We start from the raw sequence: 25,684 nt of genomic DNA, 5'->3' as shown, positions 1-25,684 counted from the left end.
TGATCAACGGAGAATTTTTATATTTTAATCACGTTTTATTCAATATTTTAATAATAACTGCTCCAAAAACAATTTTTTGATCTAATCGGTCGCACCAGTGGAGCTGACGTGACCAAATAACGCTGTCGCGCCACATGCGTTGGCGTGATATGATAAGCCACGTTGGACGACGTTTCCGATGTAGAAATTGTTCTGTCGCGCCACCAAGAATGGCGTGACAAGACTAAAACTTTGAAAAATCATAACTCTTTAATATGACGTCGGACGAAGATGAAATTTATATGCAAATTGTAGCTCTCGACGAGATCTACAACTTTCTAGTTTTGAGTTTTTTCATTTGAGAACGTTAAGATGCACAAAATTAATATAAAATTTCATAACCATAATAATCGCACACTAGTACTTGTCACATTAGAAAAATAATATCTTTTTTTGTATGTTGTCAAATGAAGGTACTTTTTATATCAAAGTTGTAGCTCTCAACGACATCTCCAACTTTATAATTTTCAGTTTTTACATTTGAGGTTGTTAAGATGCACGGAAAATAATATAAAATTTCAGCAGCATAATAATTATGCGCTAGGTCTTGTCGTTTTACTAAAATTATAATTTTTTCATGTTTTATGTCAAATGAATATTCTTTTTATACTAAACTTGTAGCAAATTATGAGATCAACAACTTTTTAATTTTGAGGTCTTTCATTTGAGATAGTTAAGATACCCAAAAAAATAATACAAAATTTAATAGCATATATTAATCATTTCTCAAAGCTTATCTTTTTAGAAAAATCATATATTTCTTATTTGATGTCGCATAAAAATACTTTTTAAATAAAACTTGTAGATCTCATTAAGAACTATAACTTTGATATAAAATGTATCTACATTTAACAACATGCAAAAACGATATTATTTTTCTAATCCGACAAACGCTAGTATGCGATTATTAAGTTGCTGAAATATTATATTATTTTTTCATGCATCTTAACGACCTCAGATGTAAAAACTGAAAACCATAAAGTTGCAGATCTAACTGAGAGCTACAACTTTGATGTAAAAAGTATCTTCATTTGATAACATAAAAAAATATATTATTTTTCTAATGTGACAACCCTTGTCCGTGATTATTATGCTCCTAAAATTTTATATTATTTTTTTAAGCATCGTAACTTCTTCAAATGAAAAAACTCAAAACTAGAAAGTTGTAGAACTCATTGAGGGTTATAATTTTCATATAAATTTCATCTTCATCCAACGTCGTATTAAAGAGTTATGATTTTTCAAAGTTTCAGTCTTGTCACACCACTCCCGGTGGCACGACAGAACCATATTGTCACGCCCGCGGGAGTGGCGCGATAAAGTTTTCCATGTCGAAAACGCCGTCTAATATGGCAGATGTTGTCGCGCCAATGCATGTGACGCGACAACATTATTTGGTCACGTCAGCCCCAATGGCGCGACCAAAAGGTCAGATCCACAAAAAAAACTTAGAAGCGATTATTATTAAAATATTAAATTAAAAAGGATTAAAAATAAAAAAAAATCCTCAACGTAGTCACGGAAGAAGTGTCATAAACAAATCAGGGTCCAAGGCTACTAGAGCCATCCTCCTCTGTCCGCCGTCTCCCTCGGCACGACTCGCCCCGTCATACTCCTCCCTCAACACGATGGGGCTCCTTCCATGTCTGCCACCTCCCCCAACGTGGCTCTCCCCACCATATTCCTCCCTCAGCGCAGCTCCTCTGCCCCAGCGCCGGGCGTAGCTCAGTTGTGGAGAGCGAGAAAGAGAGAAGGATAGGGAATGACAAGTAGATCCTATATATCAGTGTCTATTGGAATGGACCTAAGATCTTGATTTGAGAGCTCCTGCTAGAGTAGATAAAAAATTAGATCCGTAAAAGTAAAGGAAGCCCTCAAATCAAGGGCAAGACCCTAATTTGAGGGCTCCGTTGGAGTTGCTCTCAAGTTTCTTGGTTGTTTGGCTGGATCAAAGGCTGACTATTCCAAAGTTCGCCACCTGGCATTCATCCAGGCAGTGAATTGTCCCCTTCAGCGACATTTTATAGGGCATTATAAATTCTTGCTTGGTTTATAATATTTATATTTTATATTTCTTTCGTTTCAAATCGTAAGTTGTTTTGACTTTTCTAGATAGATAGGTTTTGCCGTGTCTGGACATAATGTATATCTATGTGCATAGCAAAAGCTATGTATCTAGAAAAGTCAGAATAATTTATAATTTGGAATGAAGTGAGTAGAACATTATAATCGTAAACCTAAGGTATATCTATTTTATGTAAAGCTAGAACATTTGTTTGTGAAGTTGAATATTATTTTTTATGTTTATTTTTTAAGCAGATCACATGTATTTTTATATATTCTAGAAACATTGTTAGATGTTTTCTTGTGAAGGTGGAACAAAAACATTGAACATATATGTTGAAATTAATTGCTGAGGCAAGGAAAAGGGAACGAAAAAGAAGGACCTGACTCTTCTCAGTTTAGACGTCAAGTCCAATAGGGTGGGCGGACATCTTCCAAAATCACAGCAAGCGGCCTTTTTAATAAAGTCAGATATATGGAAGGTTATTCCAGAGAGGAAAAGTCGGGCTAATTTGGTGAATAGTGACAGACCGCAGAAACTGAGTTCATCGTCCGTCCATGAGCTAATCAGAGATGGGAGATGAGAGCTCCTCTACGACACCGTTTCAGACTTAATCTAGCACTCGGCAAGATCTACATCACTGCTAACATCACAATATACTACCAGCACTGAAAGATAAAATCGTCAAGTTGCTTTGTTAAAAGCAGAGTAAATCTCCTTTAAAAAAAATCGTCAAGTCAAAACATCGTCGTTGTTGGACAGTCCAGATTCATATGGACCAAGTCCCTCTAAAAAAGGGCCAACTAGCATTATTGGAGTGGCATGTAAAACTCATCCTCACCAAGGGGTCGCTTGTAAATTGCCACTTGCCTATATAATGCTAAGAGCATGAGGGCAGGGGGCTCTCTCCTCTTCCACTCATTTTTCGCAAAACCTAGCCGTCACCTCACTTTCCCCTCTCACATGTTGGAGCCTTCATCGCAAGGCCTTCTCCGTGGAGCCTCCACACTAAACCATTGTTGCGAAGCCTTCTCCGCAAAGCCCTTATACAAAATAATCATCGGGCCTTCGTCCGAGGCCTTCGTTTCGGGCCTGGGCCTTCGTCGGGAGATCTTGTCCGGCCGGGCCTTCGTCACGGACCTTCTTTGGCCAGTCTTCTCGGGGGGTGTTCTCCCGCCGGCCTTTCTAGGAGATCTTTTCCAGCTAGCCTTCACCAAAGAGCCTTCTACTCTCAACCCTGTTCTGGACACTTGTCCCAACAATCATCATTGCTTGTGCCGTCGTCACTGATGATGATGTCCCATATCAAGCAAACCCGTGCTATACGAGGCTAGTCCCAACGTTCTACTGCAAACCCAGAGTCTTTCAATAACCATGAGAAAACCTCTACACACCGAAATGACAACTGCTAAGTAGGGCTCGAGTTTTTTTTTATTTCCTTTTATCTGAACCAATTTTGTTCTTATTTTTAAATACATCATATTGAAGACGTCAGAAACATTATTACTTCCTCCGAAAAGGATAACAAACAGCACCACCGCCTACAAGTACTTTCTTTTTGACGGCTTGGTGTATGCGGATGGATGAATAGAGAATCATATCTCTATCTGTTAAAGCTCCGATTAAACTATCTAAAACTTGACTAAACTAAAGAGTGTATTAATATTTATGACACCAAAATAGACAAACTATATAAATATTGACTTTTGCTATTTATCTATCGACAGATTTTTTTGTATTAAATTAGTCATATTTATTAGAACATCACTTATATATCATGTGAACATCATAAAATACATCATAAAACATCTATATGAATATCACACGTATATTATGTGCTATTTTATCTGTTGACGGATTATTTGGTACTAAACCTATCAGATTTCATAGAACATCACTTATACACCATGTGAACATCACAAAATGCATCATAGAACATAACATGTATTATATATGAACATTATATGTACTATAAAATTTGACAGACTTGACCACATATAATCTGTCGACAGATAACTAGACACTTCCATAAATATTTTATTTTATCATAAATATTGATTTTTTTTATAAAATCGGTCAAAGTGAAGGTGGTTTGACTCTTTGCTATTCTAAAATTGTATTCCCTCCGTTTTAAATTGTAAGTTGTTTTGTCTTTCCTAAATACATAACTTCTATTAATGCATATCTATATGCGTAGTAAAAACTTACCTAGAAAAATTAGAACGACTTATAATTTGGAATGGAAAGAGTTTTTTTTCATAGAGAAAAGATATTGACAAAGCATCCTTCAATTAGTTAATTCGTGCATTATCAACTCATTTCAGATTTGTTCCGTTATGCAGTAAACACAAACCAGGTGACAGGAATTGAGTGAACACTTGCTTCTTGCAGCTTGGTGATGACTGATGATCAACTTGGAGAAGCAAAAGCAGTGGCAATCACCACCGTGCCCGGTGCCTCTATATAAACATCACACCCCGCCCTACACTACTACAGAAACCATTTTTAGGGGCGGCTCGTAACCCTTTGTAGGGGCGGTTTGGCCAGCCGCCCCTACCGAACCGTCTCTACAAATCATGCATTTGTAGGAGCGGTTCTCAGGCCGCCCCTACAAATCGATTTGTAGGGGCGGCTCGTTTTACCAGCCGCCTCTACAAACGGCTGTAGTGCCGGCCGCCCCTACAAATCAATTTATAGGGGCGGCTGTAGTACTAGCCGCCTAAATAATACCTGTTTATAGGGGCGGTTCAATCTAGAACCGCCCCTACAGTACGTTTTTCCGCAAAAAAATCAAATTTACAATTCAAATTCAACCAAAACACTGTTTGTTTCCGCGTCTTCCATCCAGTGTTCGCGTTGCCGAACGCCCCACGACCAGCGTTCCGAACCGCGTTCGCGTTGCCGAACGCCCCGCGACCAACGTTCCGAACCGCGTTCGCGTTGCCGAACGCCCCGCGACCAGCGTTCCGAACTCCTTAGACTACAAGCACAAGAGTATTATATAAACTACAATTACAAATCCAATTCACAAGAATATATACAATCCATCATTAAATATATAAATTATATACACATTGTTATCAACGTCCTAAAGTTAGCCTTTCAGTCTCACGAAGGTGTTGGTACTGAGGATTTCTACCTAAGTCAGACTCTCGGTCATGGTAGGCGCCTTTGACATGTACAATCTGGTCCAATATGAAGTTGCAAAGGTCGTCGATGAGCTCTAAGAGTTGGTCATCCTTGTATGAGTCTCTTTTCATTCCTTTATCTTCTTTCCACTACAAGAGAACAAGTTTCGGTTTAGTATTTCATACCATGTACGAAGTTTTTATACTATGGGTGAAGAGGTTTAAACTTACCCTTAAGGGGTGTCTCCTATAGGCACCAGTGTTACTCATCATAGAACATATATAGTATCCACAATGTACACTCCTAGGCTTCTGCTTGGGGCACTGTGTGTTTTGCATATGAAAATGTTAAGTAATGCTTTTGACAGCCATGTAATGGAGTACTGAAGAAGTAAGTTACACTTACCGCACATAGTGTTTTTATAGCCAGCTTTTTCTTTCTTGCTGGATCATGTCTTCCATGATGATTAGTGACATAGAACCTAAATGCCCTGTTCGAATTATTTTAGCAAATACAACTTGTTAGTATCCAAAAGTGAACGTTACAAGTATGTATACAAACATATAAGCTAATGAGGATTGTCGATATGTATACGTCTTGAGAATCGATATAAAGTCTTTGTATGTCACCGGGTCCCTATCTATTGAATCAAAGACCCATGCCATGCTCCTCCCGACATCGATGGCTATACAAATCCAGTGGTTGCTGCATGGATTTAATCATAGAACTAGATAAGCTCTTTTGCATCGAATAAAATATATCAAACAAAGCCTTAAGTATAGAATTAAACTTACTCGAAGTTATATGGTAGCCATATAGTAGAGTATTGTTGGAGATTTTTGAAAGCTAGGGCAATGTATGCCGCAACCTTAAGGGACTCTTCCCTTAGTTTCACCGTACGGATGCGCTCTTTCTTCCAAAGAGTCTTTGCAGCAGCTAGCTCTTTGGCATCCAGTGTCCACTATTTAGGGTAATTAAAATGTGTTTGGGCTATAGCTTGAGGGTCTAGATACTCGGCTTTCACACTTGGCATTTGTTTGACAATGTGCACTTACATTCTACAAATCACGGCGTGGGTTAGTTATAACCAAATTTAAAGATTACATTCATATCATATCGGGAGGACAAGGACTTATAGACACCACATGCGAATTAGATTCATCTCCATTTCTCCCAGGTGAAAACATGTGTGCATGTCATTGAAGTCAAAGACAATTTTTCCGGCTGGGCTTCCAAATGTGCCGGTGGGGAAGCATGCTTGTATGAGATCTATGCTCGTTGGGAGAACACGTAAGTACCAATCATGGAACCTTCTCATTCCAAGTGGTAGGCGTTGGATGTCATGGTTTGGTAGGAAGGGCTTGCTTCTTTCATATGTTTTCGGGCAATCCTTTGACCATTTGATGGCATCAACATTTGGATACTGCTTTGTAATTTGGTGGAGTTTGCTAGTGACGGCCTCCTCAGAACCCCGTGATGGGACTTTTTTAACTTGGTTCTCAGGCTTGAACTGGTCATGGGAAAATCACTTGGACACCGATGAGACATCTTTGATCGGAACATAAACTGGCCTTATGGTGATTGGATGCTTCTTTCAAAGTTCCCATTCAGGCACGTCCTCATCTTCTTGTGCATCAGCTTCTTCAGGAGGCACTCGTCGTTCATGTATCGGCTGTGCTTGTTGAGAAGACTGTGGTATCTCATCATGCACTTGCTCGGTACGAGCTAGAGAAGGTTGTGGCATCTCATCAGGCACATGCTCGCTAGGAGGTGGGGAAGAATGTGGCATCTCAGGAATGTGGTGGTCACAAGACGGTGAAAATATCTCCCTGACCTCAACAACTTGCTCCAAATTTAGGAGAGGGAGAGGCGGCGAAGGAGTCAATATAATGTCCCATTTGTGCCAGAGGATGAACCGCCCCATAATGTCTCCAAGTAACACCAGCCCCTCGAGAGTTGCGTAGTCTATCCTCTACAGCATGAACTCGGGCTTCACGGTATGCACCTCGACCCTAGTGTAGTTCGGCAGTATCTTATTATTGTGGTGTAAGCCACCAGAATGATGTGCCACACCCATTACCATCTCCATCACAGTGTTCTACCGACCGCTGAGAAACACCAAGGTGCAACTAGTTGGTTCATGTATGTGATCGACGAGGGTTGTGGCTGCAGTGGAACCTTGGCTGCTAGGAACTTTTAGAGGGCTGCCAACTAATGCTAGTTCTTCTGGCGGCATCACTAATATCCGTGGCTCTATAGACAGTCCTTGCTCCTCCAGCGCCTTTGCAACTAGAGCCTTTACTTGGAGGTCAAGATTAGTCTTCCGGTCTCTACCATGTTTCTTGTACATGTGCCTATCCTCTTTGAATCCTTACTTCTAGGTCATCCTTTTCCCTAGCCCCCTGGTGCGGCCTGTGTGCTCCTTGTTTCCCAAGCCAAGGCTAAGCTCGTCCCTCTCTCTGGAAGGATTGAATGAGCCCTTCTCCTTGTCTTCAGTATATTTCAGTATCCTTGATACTGCCTCTTGGGTCTCCAGCTTATCAAACTTAAGATTACCATTGAATAATTCTGTACTTCTCGCATATATCCAATTCCTTGAGCATACCTTCAAATTTGTCACATCGATATTCCCAGCAGCTGCGGCCTCTTCGTCCATCTTCCTAAACTGCTCTTCCTTGGCATAGTAGCCATCGGGGCCTAGATGATGGTGGTGTTTGTTTCTCTTCGCCAGCTCGATGTTACGGGCACTGAGCTCCAATGCCTCCGGTAAAGTCTTTTGAGCCACAAGCTCCTCCCATTGACTAGGAGTTATTTTGCTGAACTCGTTGAAGGGAGTTAACCCCTTTTGGATATACTTCGTGTTGAGCTCCGACCTCCAATGTTGGAATGACTCTCCCATCATCCTGAAAGCATTTTTATTAGTTCTTGCTTACCCTCCGGAAATCTAAAATTGAGCTTCAGCTGCCTATCCCATAGTTCATTCTTTTTGTTCTCTCATATCTCTTCTAGTTAGGAATTATTGGGTTCAATTTATCTCTTACTAGGGCCCCAATCGCATTACGGAATCATCCTCTTAATTCCTTCGACTCAAGGATCTCCCCTGTTGGCCCGACCTCCGTTATCACATAGCATGCCTTATCTGGATATAGATTTCCTTTTCTATCCCCTCATTTCCTCTTATGCTTGGTAGTCGTGGTTGTGTCTTGAGGTTATGGAGCAGAGGCATCGTGATCCATCTCTGTGGTTGTTGCCTCTGCTCTCCTTTCCTCTACTCCGTCTTGTCCAGCGAGATGTCGCAGACGTCAATGTCGTATTTTCTAAGTTTTAGGAGGGACCTGTATATACGATAGGTCAAAGTGTTAGCAGAGGTAACACAGCTAAAGCTTTACAAAATTTACAAGCTAAGGCTTTTTCCCTACCTCCTTGTTCTAGTCAAAATCCTTGTCCAAATCTTCCTCCGTTGGCCTCCTTCTGGCTTCACGTGGGAAAGGATCCTTGGGACTTACATATCCCTCTTCCAAGTCCTCATCATCATCATCATCAACTTCTTTGCCTTTAGCAGCCTCTCCTACTCTTTCTTCTGCTCCCCCTTCCTCCTCATCACACTGCTCCTGAGTAAGCATCACTTCTAGATCCATTTCTAACTCATTATCGAACTGCTCCTAAGTAAGTTGGTCCTCTAGTACTTGCTCCTCATAGGTTGGGTGCTCATCATGCTCAGGGCATCGGGGTGCACTATCTGGTGTCCGCGACATTATTTCACGCTTTGTTCTAATACATGCAAGAAAGTGTGCTTTAGGTACGCGAGAAGATATAAGAAATAAAAAAGGTCTATAAACCAAAGTAGTCCTATAAAACAACAATATATAAAAAACGAGTAGTAGCAGTGGTAGAGGCCTCAGAAACATGTCAATCATCATCTGATCTTGAACACCAGCAGTATATAAGCAAAAAAACAGAGAAGGAGTAGTAGTAGGAGCAGGAGGAGTACTAGTAGGAGTAGTGGTAGGAGTAGTAGTAGTAGTAGTTAAGTAGTAGTAGTAGCAACAGCCACTGCACACTAGCATTATATAAGCAAAAAACAGAGTAGTAGTAGTAGGAGGAGTAGTCCAAGAAAATATCACAAATATAGTTAACAGTAGAAACCGCCCAATGTGAAAACATAGGAAATCACTTACTGCTATAAGCAAAAGGCAGAAATTAGTAGTAGTAGGTCAATAGTAGAAGTAGTAGTAAGAGCAGTAGAAGTAGTAGTACTATTAGTAGTAGTAGTAGTAGAAGTAGGAGGAGTATGAGTAAGAGGCCTTCGAAACATGTCAATAATCATTTGATAATGATCTTGGAGCATCAAGGCATCGTAACAAAGAAGTGCATGAAGGTAAGGTAGATGATGCCCAGCTCCTCACAAGAATTTGATCATCAGCTCATTTCAGATAATATATGGAGATGACAATTTCATCATAGGCAAAAAGGAGAGAAGAGGAGAGAAGAGGAGAGGAGAGGAGGCCAAAAAAAGCAGCTGCTGCTTGCCAAAACAAATAGAGCAGCACCAGCTTGTCAAAACAAATAGAGCTGCTGCTGCTGCCAAACATAGAGGAGAGGATAAGAAATAGAGTGGAGACGATAGGATCATGTCAATCATACAGTAGCTGATAGGAGCCATGCAGGAAGCCGATAGGCAAGTACTATCGGTAAGCCTGTAGGAAGCAAAAATAAATCGGCCTGTAGGAAGCCGACAAGTGTTAGTAGCCGATAGAAGCCATGCTGGAGGCCAATAGGCAAGCAAAATGGTTGGAAAATTTGCTAAATGCCATCACAGGGAGGCATCTAGTGTGACCTATGGAGAAAAAGAGAGAGATCTTCTACTTCTACCATATAACAGTAAGCTGGTAGATTGTTAACCCAATACCAAGCTGTAAAATTCACAAAAGAAAGACCGGAGTATAACAACTCGATAGGCTACTACATACTTGAGCATAAATGATTGTATTAGTATCAAAATGACTAAGCATGTAATGACTTCTGACAAACAGGTACCAGTGCTCAGGAGCTTGGAGTATTTGGCATGTTACTACATAACAGGCAGCTACATGACACAAGACTATGGCTATTGCACAAGAGTTAAACACTTTAGAGACCTCACTTATGCAGTATCCTTCCTGCCTTATTACTGGAGAGCCATGCAGGTATATAACCCCTCAGTACCACTCACCACGAAAGAATAATGTTATTTTGGACATTGACATGCTCTCCAAAAATTTATATTCAAATAAATAATTTAATTGTAGTGCAACAATAGAACCGAATGATATATAATATTATTATAGTACTTCTGGAGATACATCTTCTACTTACATGATTCTCATGTTTTAAACATGAAAATTTTGAAACATATCAATAGTCATGGTTTCAAACTGTACTTATTTCAAAAACAACAACTTTTTCCATCTGGAGGAAGTAAGATTGAACATGACGACATGATAGTGCACTGACCTTCAAGATGGATGGCAACGGCGGACGATGAGCGAGACGGCGGCGGTGGAGGAGCGCCCGAGACCAACCCCCGCGTCGACGTCGGCGAGTTTAGGGGTCGAGGTAGAAGAGGGAGCGCCGGTGGCGGGGACACCAGCTAGAGCACATGGCCAAGCCGGCGGAGCTCAAACCCTAGCCTCGGCGGCCTACGGAAAGGCGGCGATTGGGGAACGGAGACGGCGGTGGTGGAGGAGCGCCCAAGAGCGACCCCCGCATCGACGTCGGCGAGTTCCGTGGTTGAGGTCGGAGAGGGAGCGTTGGAAACCCTAGCGCCGCCGGCCAGGTGCGGGGAGGGGGCGCCCGGGTGCGGGGAGGGGCGCGGGCGTCGGGAGAGGTCCGGGGGTGCGGAGAGGGGGTGCGGGCATCGGGAGAGCTCCGGGAGGCGGCATCGGCGGGGCGCCGGGGAAGGAGTGGGTAGCCTGACGGCGTCGGATGAAGAAGAGAGCGCCCTACAGGTTTTCACCCGTGCTCCCTTGTATTTATACTCAGGCCGATTTCTAGGGGCGGTTCATGATACAGCTGCCCCTGCAAATGCATTTGTAGAGGCGGTTCCTGATCCAACCCCCCTACAAATATTTTCTATTTTTTAAATTATTAATTCTGTATTTTTATATCACAAAAACACAAAGTAATATAAAAACAATTGTATATATGCACAAATATAATGTTTTTTATTATTCTATATATGCAGAAATATATATAAAAACAATTGTAGTCAAAACAATATAGAAAACAAAAAAAACAAAAATTAAAAATTTGAATTTTAAAACTTTGACTATAATTTTATGACATTAAATGAAATAAAATGAAAATATTGTAAACATAAAAGTTGTATAACTCATCGATATGTACAACTTTTATTTTGGTCATCTTTGTTTAAATGATTCAAAATTTAAAATTCAAACAATTTTAAATTGAAACAATATTTTGAAAGAGTAAATGATTTCAGATGAAAAACTCATGAATACCAAAGTTGTAGAACTCATCAATATGTACAACTTTTATGTTGATCATATTTTCATTTGACCAAATTTGGACAGTTGAAATTTTAAATTTTAATAAATGGCAACTTCAAACAAGATTTTGAAACCTTAAATGATTTCAATAATAAAAGTCATGAACATAAAAGTTGTTGAACTCATCACTATCTATAACTTTTATTTTGGTCACTTCTTCATATGACAAAGTATTAGAAAATATTGTTCATAAATCCACATATGACTCATAGTTTTATGAACTATACGACAAACATGTTGATTTGTGAAAAATGTTTACTATCACTTTATCAGATGAAGAAATAATCAAAATAAAAGTTGTAGATCTTGATGAGTTATACAACTTTGGTATTCATCACTTTTTCAGCTGAAATCATTTAATGGTTGAAAATCTCATTCGAACTTGTTATTTTTTTAAATTTTAAAAATTGAAGTGCTCAAACTTTGTCAAATGAAAAGGATGACTAAATCAACACACTAACTTGATAGGGTATGATTTTAGAAAATTTTAGGAAAAAACCATCACATTTGGAGTTAGTATGAGGGAGAAAGACTAGTTACAAATTTTATCCAGAGATTAAAAAGAAAAATCACAACTGTTCATGATGATCAATGATGAACAAGTGTGATTTCAGCATGTCCATCTCATGGTAAATTTAAAGACTTATGGGCAACTTAGAATATACCATAAGATGGGCAACAAAGAATTTAACAAATTTCAGCATGTCCATCTCATGGTAAATTTAAAGACTTAGCCAAAATTCTATATATCCATCTCACGGTAAATTTAAAGACCTATGGCGCCGAGACGTTACCTCGGCTTGCTGCAATCCCGCAACAGGCTAGGCAGCGAGCATGCACTACCTCCGGTAGCATCGTCTCTGCCGCTCTGAATGGTCTCCCGGCACCCGCAGACGAACATGCCATGTCTCCATCACTAGTGGAATGAAACCGATCGAGCTGCATGCATGCTTCTCTAATCTCATGAATCGTGATGCGTGGGGTGGGGTTCTAACCGAACCTTGGTGTTGAGTCGGGCCACGCCGAGGTTAGCGTCTCGGCGTCATCTGATCGCACACCGACCTCTTGGCCCACGAAGCGTTGTTGGGCCGCCTGGACCGCGCGCCGGATGGTGGCAATAGCTCGGTGTGACTCCCCACAACGCCGAATTTAGGCCTGTGGCGTTGGCTAACACGACGCCGACGTAGTGGGCCCCATGCGCCACCGTGTCGCCGTCGACCGGGGTCGTCCATGACGTGACAAGACCTCGGCGTCGTGTCAGTCGACGCCGACCCTCATACCTTGGCGTCATGTTCTAAGACGCCTAAAAATGGTCTATTTTCAGCAAACATTTTGGCATAGGTCTTTTTGTAAAAAATGTTTTCAAAAGGGACCAAAATACAAAAATTTCACCGCCATGGACGACTTTGTACTTGAGTTGCCGACCGCCATGGACGCCCGCGTCGCCTTGACTCTGACCAGCGCCATAGGATCCAACCACAACGGCACCGCTCAACCCTGTCCGAGGAGCGCACCAGCTGCTACCTGCGTAGGCCGTTCTTGGCCTCGTCGGCTGCGAACCGGACTTGGATGTTCTGCTGAACGGCACAGAGCTGTGGCCGCAGCGGACGACGAGCAGCAACGGCGGCCTCGTCCTTGGCCTCGTCGGCTGCGACGGCGCAGCGCAGGCAGAGTGACGTCGTCCAAGGCCCGCGCCCAGGCTCCTCACGCGGCGCGCCCGAGCCTCGCCCTCGCCGCTCGTCGTCGTCCCCGGCGCTCGCCCCGGCCCCAGCCCCGCGCGCTCCTTCAGCCACGCGCCACGGGGTACGCGGCCGCGCTGCTCGTCGCCAAGGATGCTCGCCAAGGCTCACCAAGGATGCGTGCCACGGGGTACGCTCCTTCAGCAGGCTCGGGATGCTCGCCGAGGCGCGGCACACGACCGGACGCTCACTGTCCAGGCCGAAGCGCCGCCGCGAGGGGTTGCATGCTCGGCGCCAGCGTCAACGGCGCCGAGCTCGGCGCCAGAGTGACTGGCGCCGAGCTTCGTTCCATGTAAGTTCGCCCCAGCCCAGGGGCTCGGCGCCAGCATCGATGGCGCCGAGCTAGGGTCCATTTTCTGAATTCTTTCCGCCTGGGGTCTATTTGTGAGAAACTTTCGAAAAAAAGAGCTAAAAAGTAAAAAATTCGGCGCGAGCGACACGGACGGGAGGGGAAAGGTAACACTACCGCTGTTTGTTAAAGATAAAATTCTAAAGTTTGATTTTTTGCTACTCTAAAATTGTATTATCTTTTTCTTGACGAAGGGATTACAATGATAAGCGAATCTTGATTCCTCACTTAACTAACTCTCGCGTTACCAACTCATTTCAGAATTGTTCCATTATCCAATAAAGGCAAACCAGCTTCCAGGAATTGAGTCAACACTTGCTTCTTGCAGCAGAAGGTGATGACTGATGATCAACTTGAAGAAGAAGAAACGCAGCGGCAATCACCACCGCGCCTCTATATATAAATAAACATCACGCCCTGCAGGCTCTGCAGACCAACACCGAAGCAGACAAGATCAATCGATCACAAACTGTCCAGCTAGCACTCCACACCGACGCACAGGTAGCAGGCTAGCAGCAATGGAAGTCGGCGGCGGCGGCAAGCACTTCGTGCTGGTGCACGGCCTCTGCCACGGCGCGTGGTGCTGGTACAAGGTGGCCACCGCGCTGGAATCCGCCGGCCACCGCGTGACGGCGCTGGACCTGGCCGCGGCGGGCGCCCACCCGGCGCGCCTCCACGAGGTGCGCTCCTTCGAGGACTACTCGCGCCCGCTGCTGGACGCGGTCGCCGCGGCCCCCGACGGCGACAGGCTGGTCCTCGTCGGCCACAGCCACGGCGGCCTCAGCCTGGCGCTCGCCATGGAGAGGTTCCCGCACAAGGTCGCCGCCGCCGTGTTCGTGGCTGCCGCGCTGCCATGCGTCGGCAAGCACATGGGCGTCACCACAGAGGAGGTATGTACACACGCATGTGCACCAGCAGCCACCAAACATTGTCTCATCATTGTATTCCCTTCCAAACTGGCCCGTCACAACAACTTGCAAATATTTACATATATGTCAAACTTGAATTTTTCTTCTTTGTTTTTGTGATGGATGCACTGCAGTTCATGAGAAGAACTGCTTCTAAAGGGCTGCTCATGGACTGCCAAGTGGTGCCCATCAACGACGGCGCCGACACCGGCCCCGGCAGTGAAGCTGCCGGCGGGAAGAAAGGGGTAGCGATCGTGATGGGTCCAAGGTTCATGGAGGAGAAGTACTACCAGGAGAGCCCGGCGGAGGATCTGACCCTGGCGAAGATGCTGGTGAGGCCCGGGAACCAGTTCCTGGACGACCCGGTGATGAAGGACGAGGCGCTGCTCACGGCCGCCAACTACGGGTCCGTCAAGAAGGTGTTCGTGGTCGCCAAGGCCGACGAATCCAGCACGGAGGAGATGCAGCGCTGGATGGTGGAAATGAGCCCCGGCACGGAGGTCGAGGAGATCGCCGGCGCCGACCACGCCGTCATGAACTCCAAGGCCACGGAACTTTGCGAGGTCCTTGGAAGGATAGCCAGCAGATGCGACTGAGAATATGACGACGACTATTGTTGCCGCGCGTAGTACCTATACCTATATATGTCACGATGATGATTACTGGTTATATATTTTATTTTATATTATATATGATTATGAATAAATAAAATGCCATTGATTATCTCGAATTACAAGTTACAGCCAATTTCTCAGTTTACCAGCCATCAGAGGTTTTTCAGGTTAATTAACGTGATGCTAATTATTCGGTAACCCAACGACCACACGACGGGTACAATGCTCGTTCGCTTCGCTGAAAAAATAAATCGAAATACTGTTCCAGCTGATTTGTTGTGGGCGAAAAATATTATTCCAGCTAAAAAATAAGCTAAAAAGTATGGATTATAACACAAGCTAAATGAGCGAACGAAGGGACGGGACGAACGTGCAGCGTACCTGACCCTGATTATCATATGGATTTGTTAAACGACACCGGACGTCCTGTTCGGACGCCTGCGCCTGCGCCCCCCGTTTCACGCATCCATGCGGGGGCCTACGCTGTCCAAACATCGCCCACCCGCACCTGTGTTTAGCGCGCCAACGCAGAGGCCCGCGCCGCCCGTGCGGGGACTGTTCGCGCCTCCTCCTCTTCTCTGCTTTCCACGCGAATCCCATGTCAACGACGGAGCTGCCCTAGGGGGCGTGGTGGGGCGGCCGCCCCAGCTACCGGCGGCGTAGCCTCAGACCCCCCCAACCCCTTCTTCTTGCCTATCTCCGGCTGCCGAGGACGCTACCGGCAGCGCCGAACCTCTGTGCGACGGCGGCGAACGACGAAACGAGGCAACGAGCAGAGCCTGTGTATTGCATCACTGGGTCTTTTTTTTTGTTCAGTTAGTTTAGCCCAGTAAGGGCCCAATCTAGTTCCCCAATCCCCAATTTCCCAATCCGTCCGCTACCCCTGTCCTAGAGCGCAGCCACCGCAACTCGGCATCGAGTGCTCGAGGTCGCCGTCGTCCGCCGCCAGGCGCTACCCCATCTGTCGGCCGGCCCGCGCCCATCCGCGGTCCGCCTGTCAAACACCGCCAGGGCCGACTGGCCGAGTCGCCGAGGTGCCCATCCGCCCGCCCGCCGGCCGCCGAGCAGGAGCTGGAGCTGGCTGCGCCTGGCGATGGAGGGAGGAGGAGAGGAGGAGCAAGAGCTGGCGCCTGGTGCTGGGGCCAGCCATGGCCGCAGACAGCTTAGCGGCAGAGGAACAAGTGCAGCAGCTCCGCCAACATCTGGATTCGGCCGAGGCCGAGGTTCAAGCAGAGGCGTCCCCAAGAGTGGCATTGGCAAGAACAACAAAAAAAAGTATTTTTTATGATTTTTTCAGTTCAAGAATCATAAGCATCTCAAATTATTAGCAAGACATTAATAGAGTATGTCAATTGCCAGTTTGACAAGTAATTTTTATGTAGACTTGAAGAATTATTTTTGTGCAGACTTGAAGAATTATTTTCCATCTTGTGTTTCTCGTCTACTTTTGGCCGTAACGTGTGATTGCAGCGTTTTTGCCATGATCTATGTGATTGCAGCACGTGAATCGGTGTGTTGTGAATACGATGCATTTTGGATCATTTTCTCGTTGAAATTTGCCCCACCTATATTTTTTTTCGGGCTCCATCGTTCCATGTGCAACGTCCGATCTACTTTTAAAACGTTCAGCACTTGCAATATACAAAAGACGGATGAGACACTTGCAAAAATACCCGAAACGCTTGAAAACATTGCAAAATATACATAATATTTAGATAAAACTATTGTAACATATATATATATAATATACATATATATATATATATGAAATATACCTAACATCCAGATAAACACGCTTGCTACATATGTGTACAACTATTGCAATGTATACAACATTCACATCTAAACACTTGTAATATGTCTCTGAAACATTTGAAACATATATTTACGACGTGTGTTTGAAACATATATTTACAACGTATGTTTTCAGCGCAACATCTTATTGCTGCTCGAGAGAATAGAGACTTGTCGACGTGAGCGCTTGTAGGTGGTCCCCGGTGGCGGCGACCGGGCGACGGCTGCGGTGCATGTAGGCAGCGGGCCCGGCGGTCCGGCGATGCTCGTAGGCGGGCGGCCTGGAGGCGATGGCTGCGCGACGCGGCAAGCTATGAGGCAGCGCCCGCACGACTAGGAGAGGAAGCTAGATCCGACGGGGAGCCACTCGTACCAGCCCTGCCATGCTAGTCCGCTCGTACTGGGGACGTTGCGCCGCCGTGTCGAGGGCCGCTTCGGCCTCCACGTCATGGCCCAGTCGTGCTAGGCCACGCCGCTGCGCCGCCGTGCTGGGACGCTCGCCCGCACCGAGAGAGAGGTAGAGAGTAACGCTGGAGGCACGCGAGAGAGAGAGGGGATTGGTGGCTGATATTTTTCAAGTCGCGAACAAACCAGCGAACGACAACGCATGCGGACCGTACAGCTACAGGCGCGGGCGGGTCGGTGTCCGTCCTCGTCCTATCATTGCGACGGATTAATGAGAGAAAAAAAAGGAGAAGACGGCACCACCAGCTCTTGCTGGAGTTGCTGCTGTTCTCTTCGCCGAGCTGCGTTGACTTCCTCGATCGCTCGCCCGGCCATCAGACCATGAGTTCATCAGGGACGACGACGATGGAGGATCAGAGCGACAGGGGGCCACCGCAGCACCACTTCGTGCAGGTGCACGGCGTCTGCCACAGCGCGTGGTGCTGGTACAGGGTGACCACCCTCCTCACCTCCGCGGGCCACCGCGTCACGGCGCTGGACATGGCGCGGCGAGGACGTGGCGTCCTTCGAGGACTACAGCCGGCCGCTCCTGGACGGCGGTGTCCGCGCTGCCGCCCGGGGAGCAAGCGGTCCTCGTCGGACACAGCTTCGGCGGCCAGAGCCTCGCGCTGGCCATGGAGAGGTACCATGACAGAGTCGCCGTCGCCGTGTTCGTCTCCGCCGCCATGCCCGCCGCCGGCAAGCCCATGGCGCTCGTCTTGGAAGAGGTACGCCTCCGATCCGTGGGCTCTGCCTATGTGACATACCATTCCGGTGTTCTCCAAAAAGCTCAAAATCGGCATTAATAAATGACAACGGCCCCATTGATCTTAGCTTGTTCTTTCTTTATTTTTCACTCTTTTGTCTGAACTCTGAAGAACACATTGCTCTAGCTGCTCAACCATTATCGCAACTACGTATACTACTACTGTGTGTATATGCCAGTTTTCGAAAGAAACGGGGCCAGATTTCTACATGGACTGCACATACAGCGCCAGCAGCAATCATGAGTATCCGGTGGAGACACTTCTGCTAGGGCCAGAGTACTTGGCCAAGAGATTGTACCAGCTCAGCCCTCCTGAGGTAGGCGACTGACAAACAATGGCGACACGACGCTGGTCTCCTCCTTCCTGCTTCCCCGGCCTGACGGTGCAAGTGCAATGCATCAGGATCTGACCTTGGCAAAGGCGATGGTGAGGCCATCCCGAGCGTTCCAGGACGACGGGATGCTGAAGAGGAACAACGTGCTGACGGCGGACAGGTACGGCGTTGTGAGGCGGGTGTGCGTCGTCGCCGAGGACGACGCGTCGTGGTCGGCGGAGTTCCAGCGGCGCATGGCCTCGTGGAGCCCCGGCACCTAGGTGAGGAGCCTGCAGGGAGCTGATCATTGCCCTATCCATTTGGCTGATAAGCGATGGCTGAAAGTACCGTTGACTGATTTGTTGTGAGAAAAAAATACTATTCGTTAGTTGAAAAATACGGCTTATAAGCCAAAGCGAACAGAGCACGTATGGCCATGCTCTCCAAGCCAACGGACCTCTCGGACCTGCTTGTTGAGGTAGCCAACAAGTACAGTTGAGAGGCATTTCTGATTTGAACCCTGCCTGATCATAGTATCAGCGACGATGGTTGCTCAATCGGTGATCGGAGAGATGTACAAATCTTGCATACACATCATCAAATAAGATGTACAAATCTGAACATTGTTATATCACGTTTGCTTAATATAAGGGTGTGATTTTTCGATATGGTGGTCAATCAATGTTCAAACCGGCACCGGAATGGTTGATTTATTTATGAGTTTTTTTTATGATGTACTTGCTCTCCGTTCGATCCAAAATGAATGCAATTCTAAAGTTAAACAATTTTTTTTCAAGTTGGACCAAGTTTATGAAAAATAATATCAACATTAATATCTCCAAATAGTTTTACTTAAAAATAATTTAAAATTATAAGGTATAGTAATAAGTTATGTCCTGCAAAATATTATGCATAAAAATTGGAGTGTAACTTTATAACATTTAAAAAATAGAAAGTTGTGGAAACATTTTTTTCCAAAAGCAAAGAAAAGTAATGGGATTATCTGATTGTTCCCTAGATTCTAATCTGGTGAATGTTCGCTGATTAGTGGAGTCTTATGTAGCGTAAGTAGACAATATACAAAATTCCTTGCGGTCGATGTATGCATACGTATAGATGACCAAATAGGCGGTCTGGCCCTACACGACACATACATAATTAGGTACGACCCGCCTTTAATCATGTTGTGCCGAACCAGCCCATGGGCTCACCAAGCGCGCCCAGGCATGGCCTGTGCCTGCCTTAGACGTGTCGTGCCGGCCCGTGGGCCTGACAAGACCATTATGCCTTTGCGTCGTCATCGTTGTGCACGTTGGTCGGCGCCTCGCCTTTCCGCTGTCATAGCCGCACGCTAGCCAGGGGCTTGTAGGGCTTAATTGGTTGGGTACCCAAAAAAAATCAGGGATGCTATACAACACATGTGTGTTTCTTGGTTCGTTGGCACATGGATTTTCTGTCTGTCGGATCCGTCTCGCGTGCGTCTCATGGGTTGTTCGATGTGGCGCTTCTGTTTTGTTTCTCTGACCTGTGGATCCTGGATGTCGGCGCTACAGTTTTGATTTTTTTGGGAGTCGCGTCCGATTTTGTGGCGTCCCCCCCCACCCCCCCACTTCCATTTTGTTTCGGCTTCTTCCAGGCGACGCGCCGCTCTGCTTGGGCGGCCGACCGACGATTTCTAGGATAATCTGCTCTCTAGCTTTCCCTCCCACTCTCCCAGTGACCCAGTCCAGATCTGTCGCTCCTCTGTATCCTCTGGCTCCCTGGCAGTCCCCACCACGCGTGGAGCACCGGTTGCGGTGGCGTTGGCGCTGGCGCATCCCCTTCTCCTTCCCTTCAGCACCACAGTGGCCCCCTGTGGAGGAGCGGCGCACGCGCTGCAGCGACAGGGGAGCAGCGTGCGCGGGGCAGCGGCGGTGGAGCAGTGCACCCTAGCGGTCGTCCCACATTTCCGTCATGGTGCGCTATTGAAGGTCTTATATGTGCCCGCTACATCTCCTTCCTATTTGTTGCTCTTTTGCTCATGTGTGTACTCGATCCGATTTCTTAATGCGGTGTAGATTTCGTGGATACATATGGTGAGGGCACGTGGATGGAGATTTGTGTGGGTGAGGTTCGAATGCTTCTAGGGTTTGTGCTGTATTTTACTGATGAGCGATTTTTGGTGAACTTTTTTTGCAAATGGGGTGGTGTTCTGTTAGTCCTTGTTAATTAGGGTTTGGTTTGATGGATTGTTCTAGTATTTGATGGGGTATTTGTGGTTGATTGAGGATAGGTAGTGGGGATTTGTCGAAAAATGAAAGGTCATAGAGGAGGAGACAGCAAGATGTAGTGACGGGGAGGGACAGCTTGATAGGGATTGTATCTTTTAAGTAAACAATCATGTACTGCTAGTTACACTCATACCAAATGGTGCTTTTGCATATCCTGGTGGGGGCTTACATCAAATTCCTGGGGAATGCACAATTTCATGGGATGTAAGGTAAATTCCTGGGTAATGCACAATTTCACCTTGGTAAGATGACCAAATTTCTTGGGAATGGAGTTGTTTATTTTGTCTGTTTTCTAATTTTTATAGATATGGTTTATATTTAGTCATTGGTTGCTAAAACCATGTGATCTTTCTGTAGTTGTTTTTGAATCTATATAGATGGATCCTGAATGATTGTAGTGTTTGTTTTCTAATTTTCGTAGATCCAGTTTATGTTTACTCTTCTCTGTTTATCTGAATTGATTTTCGGTCCTTCCATACTTTATCTGTAGTAGCTCGTAGCTATTGTTGAATTTATTATGGGCTAGGCCCATTTATATATCTAATAAATTAATAACTCTATGGCTTGTAATTGTGGGTATTATTATTTGTACCGGATTGGAAGTTAAAAGGACGTTGACTCAATTTAATGATTGGAATGGATCCGTCTAATTTGAGAAGTTGAGAAACGGACAAGGGCGTGCCACACGCGCGCGCGCGCGCCGCCGCCGCCCAGGCCGGGCTTGGGCTCGGGGCGTGGCGTGGTGAGGCGAGGCGAGGCAGGTAGGCAGGCGTGGTGTGTTAATTTTTAGCACCCACTAACTCGACCTGACGCTTAATCTCCCTGAGTCTCTCGATCTTCCCGGCACATGCCTCCGAGGCTTCTCGGCTTCCCTTACGATTCTTCCAACTCCAGATAAAAGAGAGAACATATTTCAGAAACAAAGTTTAGTTGCTCGATACCTTTCCTCATCTCGTAACTCTACGTGCACGGAGGAGCGAGAGGGCAGGTGCCTCCTAAGCCCTTGTCGTTCGGGACCTTGCACGGGGGATCGGCAATTCGGTTTTTGGGGAGCGTCTATGCGACTACCCAAGAGTCTCCGTCTCCGTACGTCGTCTTCTTCTCGATCACCGGCGTCTCCTTCCTCGAGTAAAGCATGTCGACTTCAGAATCATGGACGGGAAGGTATGATCGTTTCATCTTCTCTCAGTTTGTTCCATATGTCCAGAATTGCCATTTTAAGAGATGTCTTATGTCTGTTTCTGTCAAATATATGCTCTGCGTATGTGCTTTATTGTTACAGTCATGTTGCTTCATATATAGCCTTATGCTTGTTGCAAATATGAGATGTATATCATGCCAGTTTCTCTCTGTTATGATTTATGAATCAAGTTCATATGTTTTTTATTTTCATATGTTTCACATGATACATGATCTAGCATGTATTTTCATCATGGATATAATCGATATCATGATTTCAATGATTAATATTTCTTTATATGTCATCATCATGCTGTTAAATTATGGAATTAAAATGACATGGAAATTGCCTATTATTCTAACAATCCAAAAACCTAATTTTAGGCATTTTTCTATCAGAGGTTTTGCTGCTGTGTTAAAGCCTGATCCTTTTGATGGTAAAAACTTCTTGGTTAGGAAAGCTAAGATGGAATTGTGGCTCACTGCAATGTCATGTTATCATATCTCTGATGGCAAACCTGCTAACTTGCCTCCTGAGGATGAGGCTAAGTTTAAGGCTGATGACAACCTCTTTCGAGGTGCAGTGATTAGCGCACTTGATCCAAAATTCCAGAAAAGCTATATCATCCTTCCTACAGGGAAAGAGCTGTGGGATGCACTTGTGGGAAAGTTTGGAGTTACCAATGCTGGTAGCGAGCTGTATCTCATAGAACAGCTGTATGACTACAAGATGGTTGAGAACCGATCTGTAGTGGAACAGGCTCATGAGATTCAGGCACTAGCTAAGGAACTTGAGCTCTTTCCATGTGTCTTACCTGACAAGTTTATGGCTGGCGGTATAATCGCCAAGTTACCACCTTCTTAGAAGGACTTTGCTACCTCACTCAAACATAAGAGACAAGAGTTCAATGTTGAAGAGCTCATTGGTACTCTTGATGTTGAGGAGAGAGCGAGAGCAAAAGACAATGGAAAGAGTGTTGAGACCTCTACTGCTAATGTGGTACAGAAGAGAAACTCTAGATTCCGCAAGTATAAAAAGAATAAAAACCAGAACAAGCAAGAGAACACAACTAAGCCTGTTCAAACAGCACAGTTTAAAAAGAAGAACAACAACAAGAGAGATGAAGGCTGCTTTGTTTGTGGCAGTGAACAGCACTGGGCAAGTGAGTGTCCTAAGCGCAAGTTCAAGCAGGAAAAGAAATTAGCAAATGTTGTCACTACTGATACTGGAGAAGGAGCAACTGGGTATGGTAATTCTTTACCATTTGTTCTTTTAGTATGTAATTCACCTGAGTGGTGGATGGATAGTGGTGCAAACAATCATGTATGTGCTGATGTTTCTCTGTTTTCTTCCTACCAGGTCAAGAGGTCTGGCGCCTTGTTGATGGGAAATGGGTCGCGTGCTCATATTCTTGGTGTTGGTACGGTCATTCTGAAGTTTACTTCGGGAAAGACGGTGCCATTGAAGAGCGTGCAGCATGTGCCCTCCATCAAGAAGAATCTTGTTAGTGCGTCTATGCTATGTCGAGATGGCTACAAAATTGTTCTAGAGTCGAATAAATGTGTTGTGTCGAAACATGGTTCTTTTGTTGGTAAAGGATATGATTGCGGAGGCTTGTTTCGCTTATCACTGCATGATGTGTGTAATAAAATGGTGAATTATGTTAATATTTCTGATGAGTCAGATTTATGGCATTCACATTTTTGTCATGCAAGTTTTGGCTGTCTTATGCGGTTAGCAAATCTAAATTTAATTCCTAAATTCAATTTGGTCAAAAAGTCTAAGTGCCATGTATGTGTTGAATCAAAACAACCCCGCAAGCCTCACAAGGCTGCTGAGGCGAGGAATTTAGCACCTCTAGAACTTGTCCATTCTGATTTGTGCGAAATGAATGGAATTTTGACTAAAGGCAATAAAAGATACTTCCTCACGTTTATAGATGACTCCACCAGGTTTTGCTATGCGTATCTCTTAAAAACAAAAGATAAAGCGTTTAATTATTTTAAGACCTATAAAGCTGAAGTTGAGAACCAACTTGAGAGGAAAATAAAGTGGTTAAGGTCCGATCGAGGTGGAGAATATTTCTCTAATGTCTTCGATGAGTTTTGTGTGGAACATGGTATTGTTCATGAGAGGACACCGCCACTCTCACCACAATCCAATGGGATTGCTAAAAGGAAAAAACCGCACTCTAACAGAGTTAGTGAATGTCATGTTGAGTACAGCGGGATTATCTAAGGAATGGTGGGGTGAGGCAATTTTGACAGCATGTCATGTCCTGAATAGAGTTCCAACAAAGAACAAAGAGATCACACCATTTGAGGAATGGGAAAAGAGAAGATTAAATCTATCATATTTGCGCACTTGGGGTTGCTTGGCTAAAGTAAACGTGCCAATCAATAAAAAGCGTAAACTTAGACCTAAAACTGTTGATTGTATTTTCCTTGGTTATGCATTTCACAGCGTTGGTTATAGGTTCTTAATTATAAAATCTGAAGTTCCTGATATGTATGTTGATACAATCATGGAATCTAGAGACGCTACATTCTTTGAGAATGAATTTCCAATGAAGAATACACCTAGTGAAACAAGTCATGAGACTATAATTCCCCATGAACACGAACTGTCTATTCCAACAGATCATGCTAAAGATTCTCATGTGCACATCCCTGAGGAGGATGACACTATAGTCACTCAAAAGAGCAAGAGATAGAGGGTTGCAAAATCCTTTGGTGATGACTATTTAGTGTACCTTGTGGAAGATATACCAACCACTATTAGAGAGGCATATTCTTCTTCTAATGCTGACTTGTGGAAGGAAGCAGTAAGGAGTGAGATGGATTCTATTATGTCTAATGGAATTTGGGAGGTCATTGACCGTCCTTATGGTTGTCAACCTATAGGTTGCAAATGGATTTTCAAGAAAAAGCTTAGGCCTGATGGTATAATTGAGAGGTACAAGGCAAGGCTTGTGGCCAAAGGATATACTCAAAAAGAGGGTGAAGATTTCTTTGACACCTATTCACCAGTTGCTCGATTGACTACAATTCACACCTTAATTGCCGTGGCTGCCTCTTATGGTCTTATCATTCATCAGATAGATTCTAAGACAGCTTTCCTGAATGGAGAGTTAGAAGAGGAGATCTATATGGATCAGCCAGAAGGGTTCATTATGGATGGTCAAGAGAACAAGGTGTGCAGTTTTTAAAATCATTATATGGCCTAAAACAAGCACCTAAGCAATGGCATGAAAGGTTTGATAATACTTTAACATCTAACAGTTTCTCTGTGAATGAAGCTGACATGTGTGTGTATTATCGATATGGTGGGGGTGAAGCTGTTATGCTGTGCCTATATGTTGATGACATCCTGATCTTTGGATCAAATCTCAATGTGATTAAGGAAGTAAAGAAACTTCTGTCGAGCAATTTTAAAATGAAAGATTTGGGAGAAGCTAATGTTATTTTAAACATCAAGCTTATTAGAGAAGGTGATGGTGAGGTAACTCTGTTACAGTCCCACTAT

The 25,684-nt window shown here is 44.7% G+C and overlaps 1 protein-coding gene across 1 annotated transcript; it reads left to right on the top strand.

Moving 5' to 3' along the window:
- Positions 1 to 14,322: 14,322 nt before the first annotated feature.
- LOC136461319 (uncharacterized) lies at positions 14,323 to 19,445 on the top strand. The gene is made up of 5 exons (XM_066460662.1): positions 14,323 to 14,759; positions 14,912 to 15,370; positions 17,735 to 18,357; positions 18,508 to 18,712; positions 18,799 to 19,445. The coding sequence occupies exons 1-5, from the start codon at positions 14,388 to 14,390 to the stop codon at positions 18,988 to 18,990; spliced, it is 1,851 nt and encodes a 616-aa protein (XP_066316759.1). The 5' UTR covers positions 14,323 to 14,387; the 3' UTR covers positions 18,991 to 19,445.
- The last annotated feature ends 6,239 nt before the right edge of the window (positions 19,446 to 25,684 follow it).

Source organism: Miscanthus floridulus, chromosome 6 (genome assembly GCF_019320115.1).
Source record: "Miscanthus floridulus cultivar M001 chromosome 6, ASM1932011v1, whole genome shotgun sequence".
Lineage (NCBI taxonomy): Eukaryota > Viridiplantae > Streptophyta > Magnoliopsida > Poales > Poaceae > Miscanthus > Miscanthus floridulus.
The sequence above is the reverse complement of the archived record's forward strand: the minus strand, read 5'-3'. Positions and strand labels throughout refer to the sequence as shown.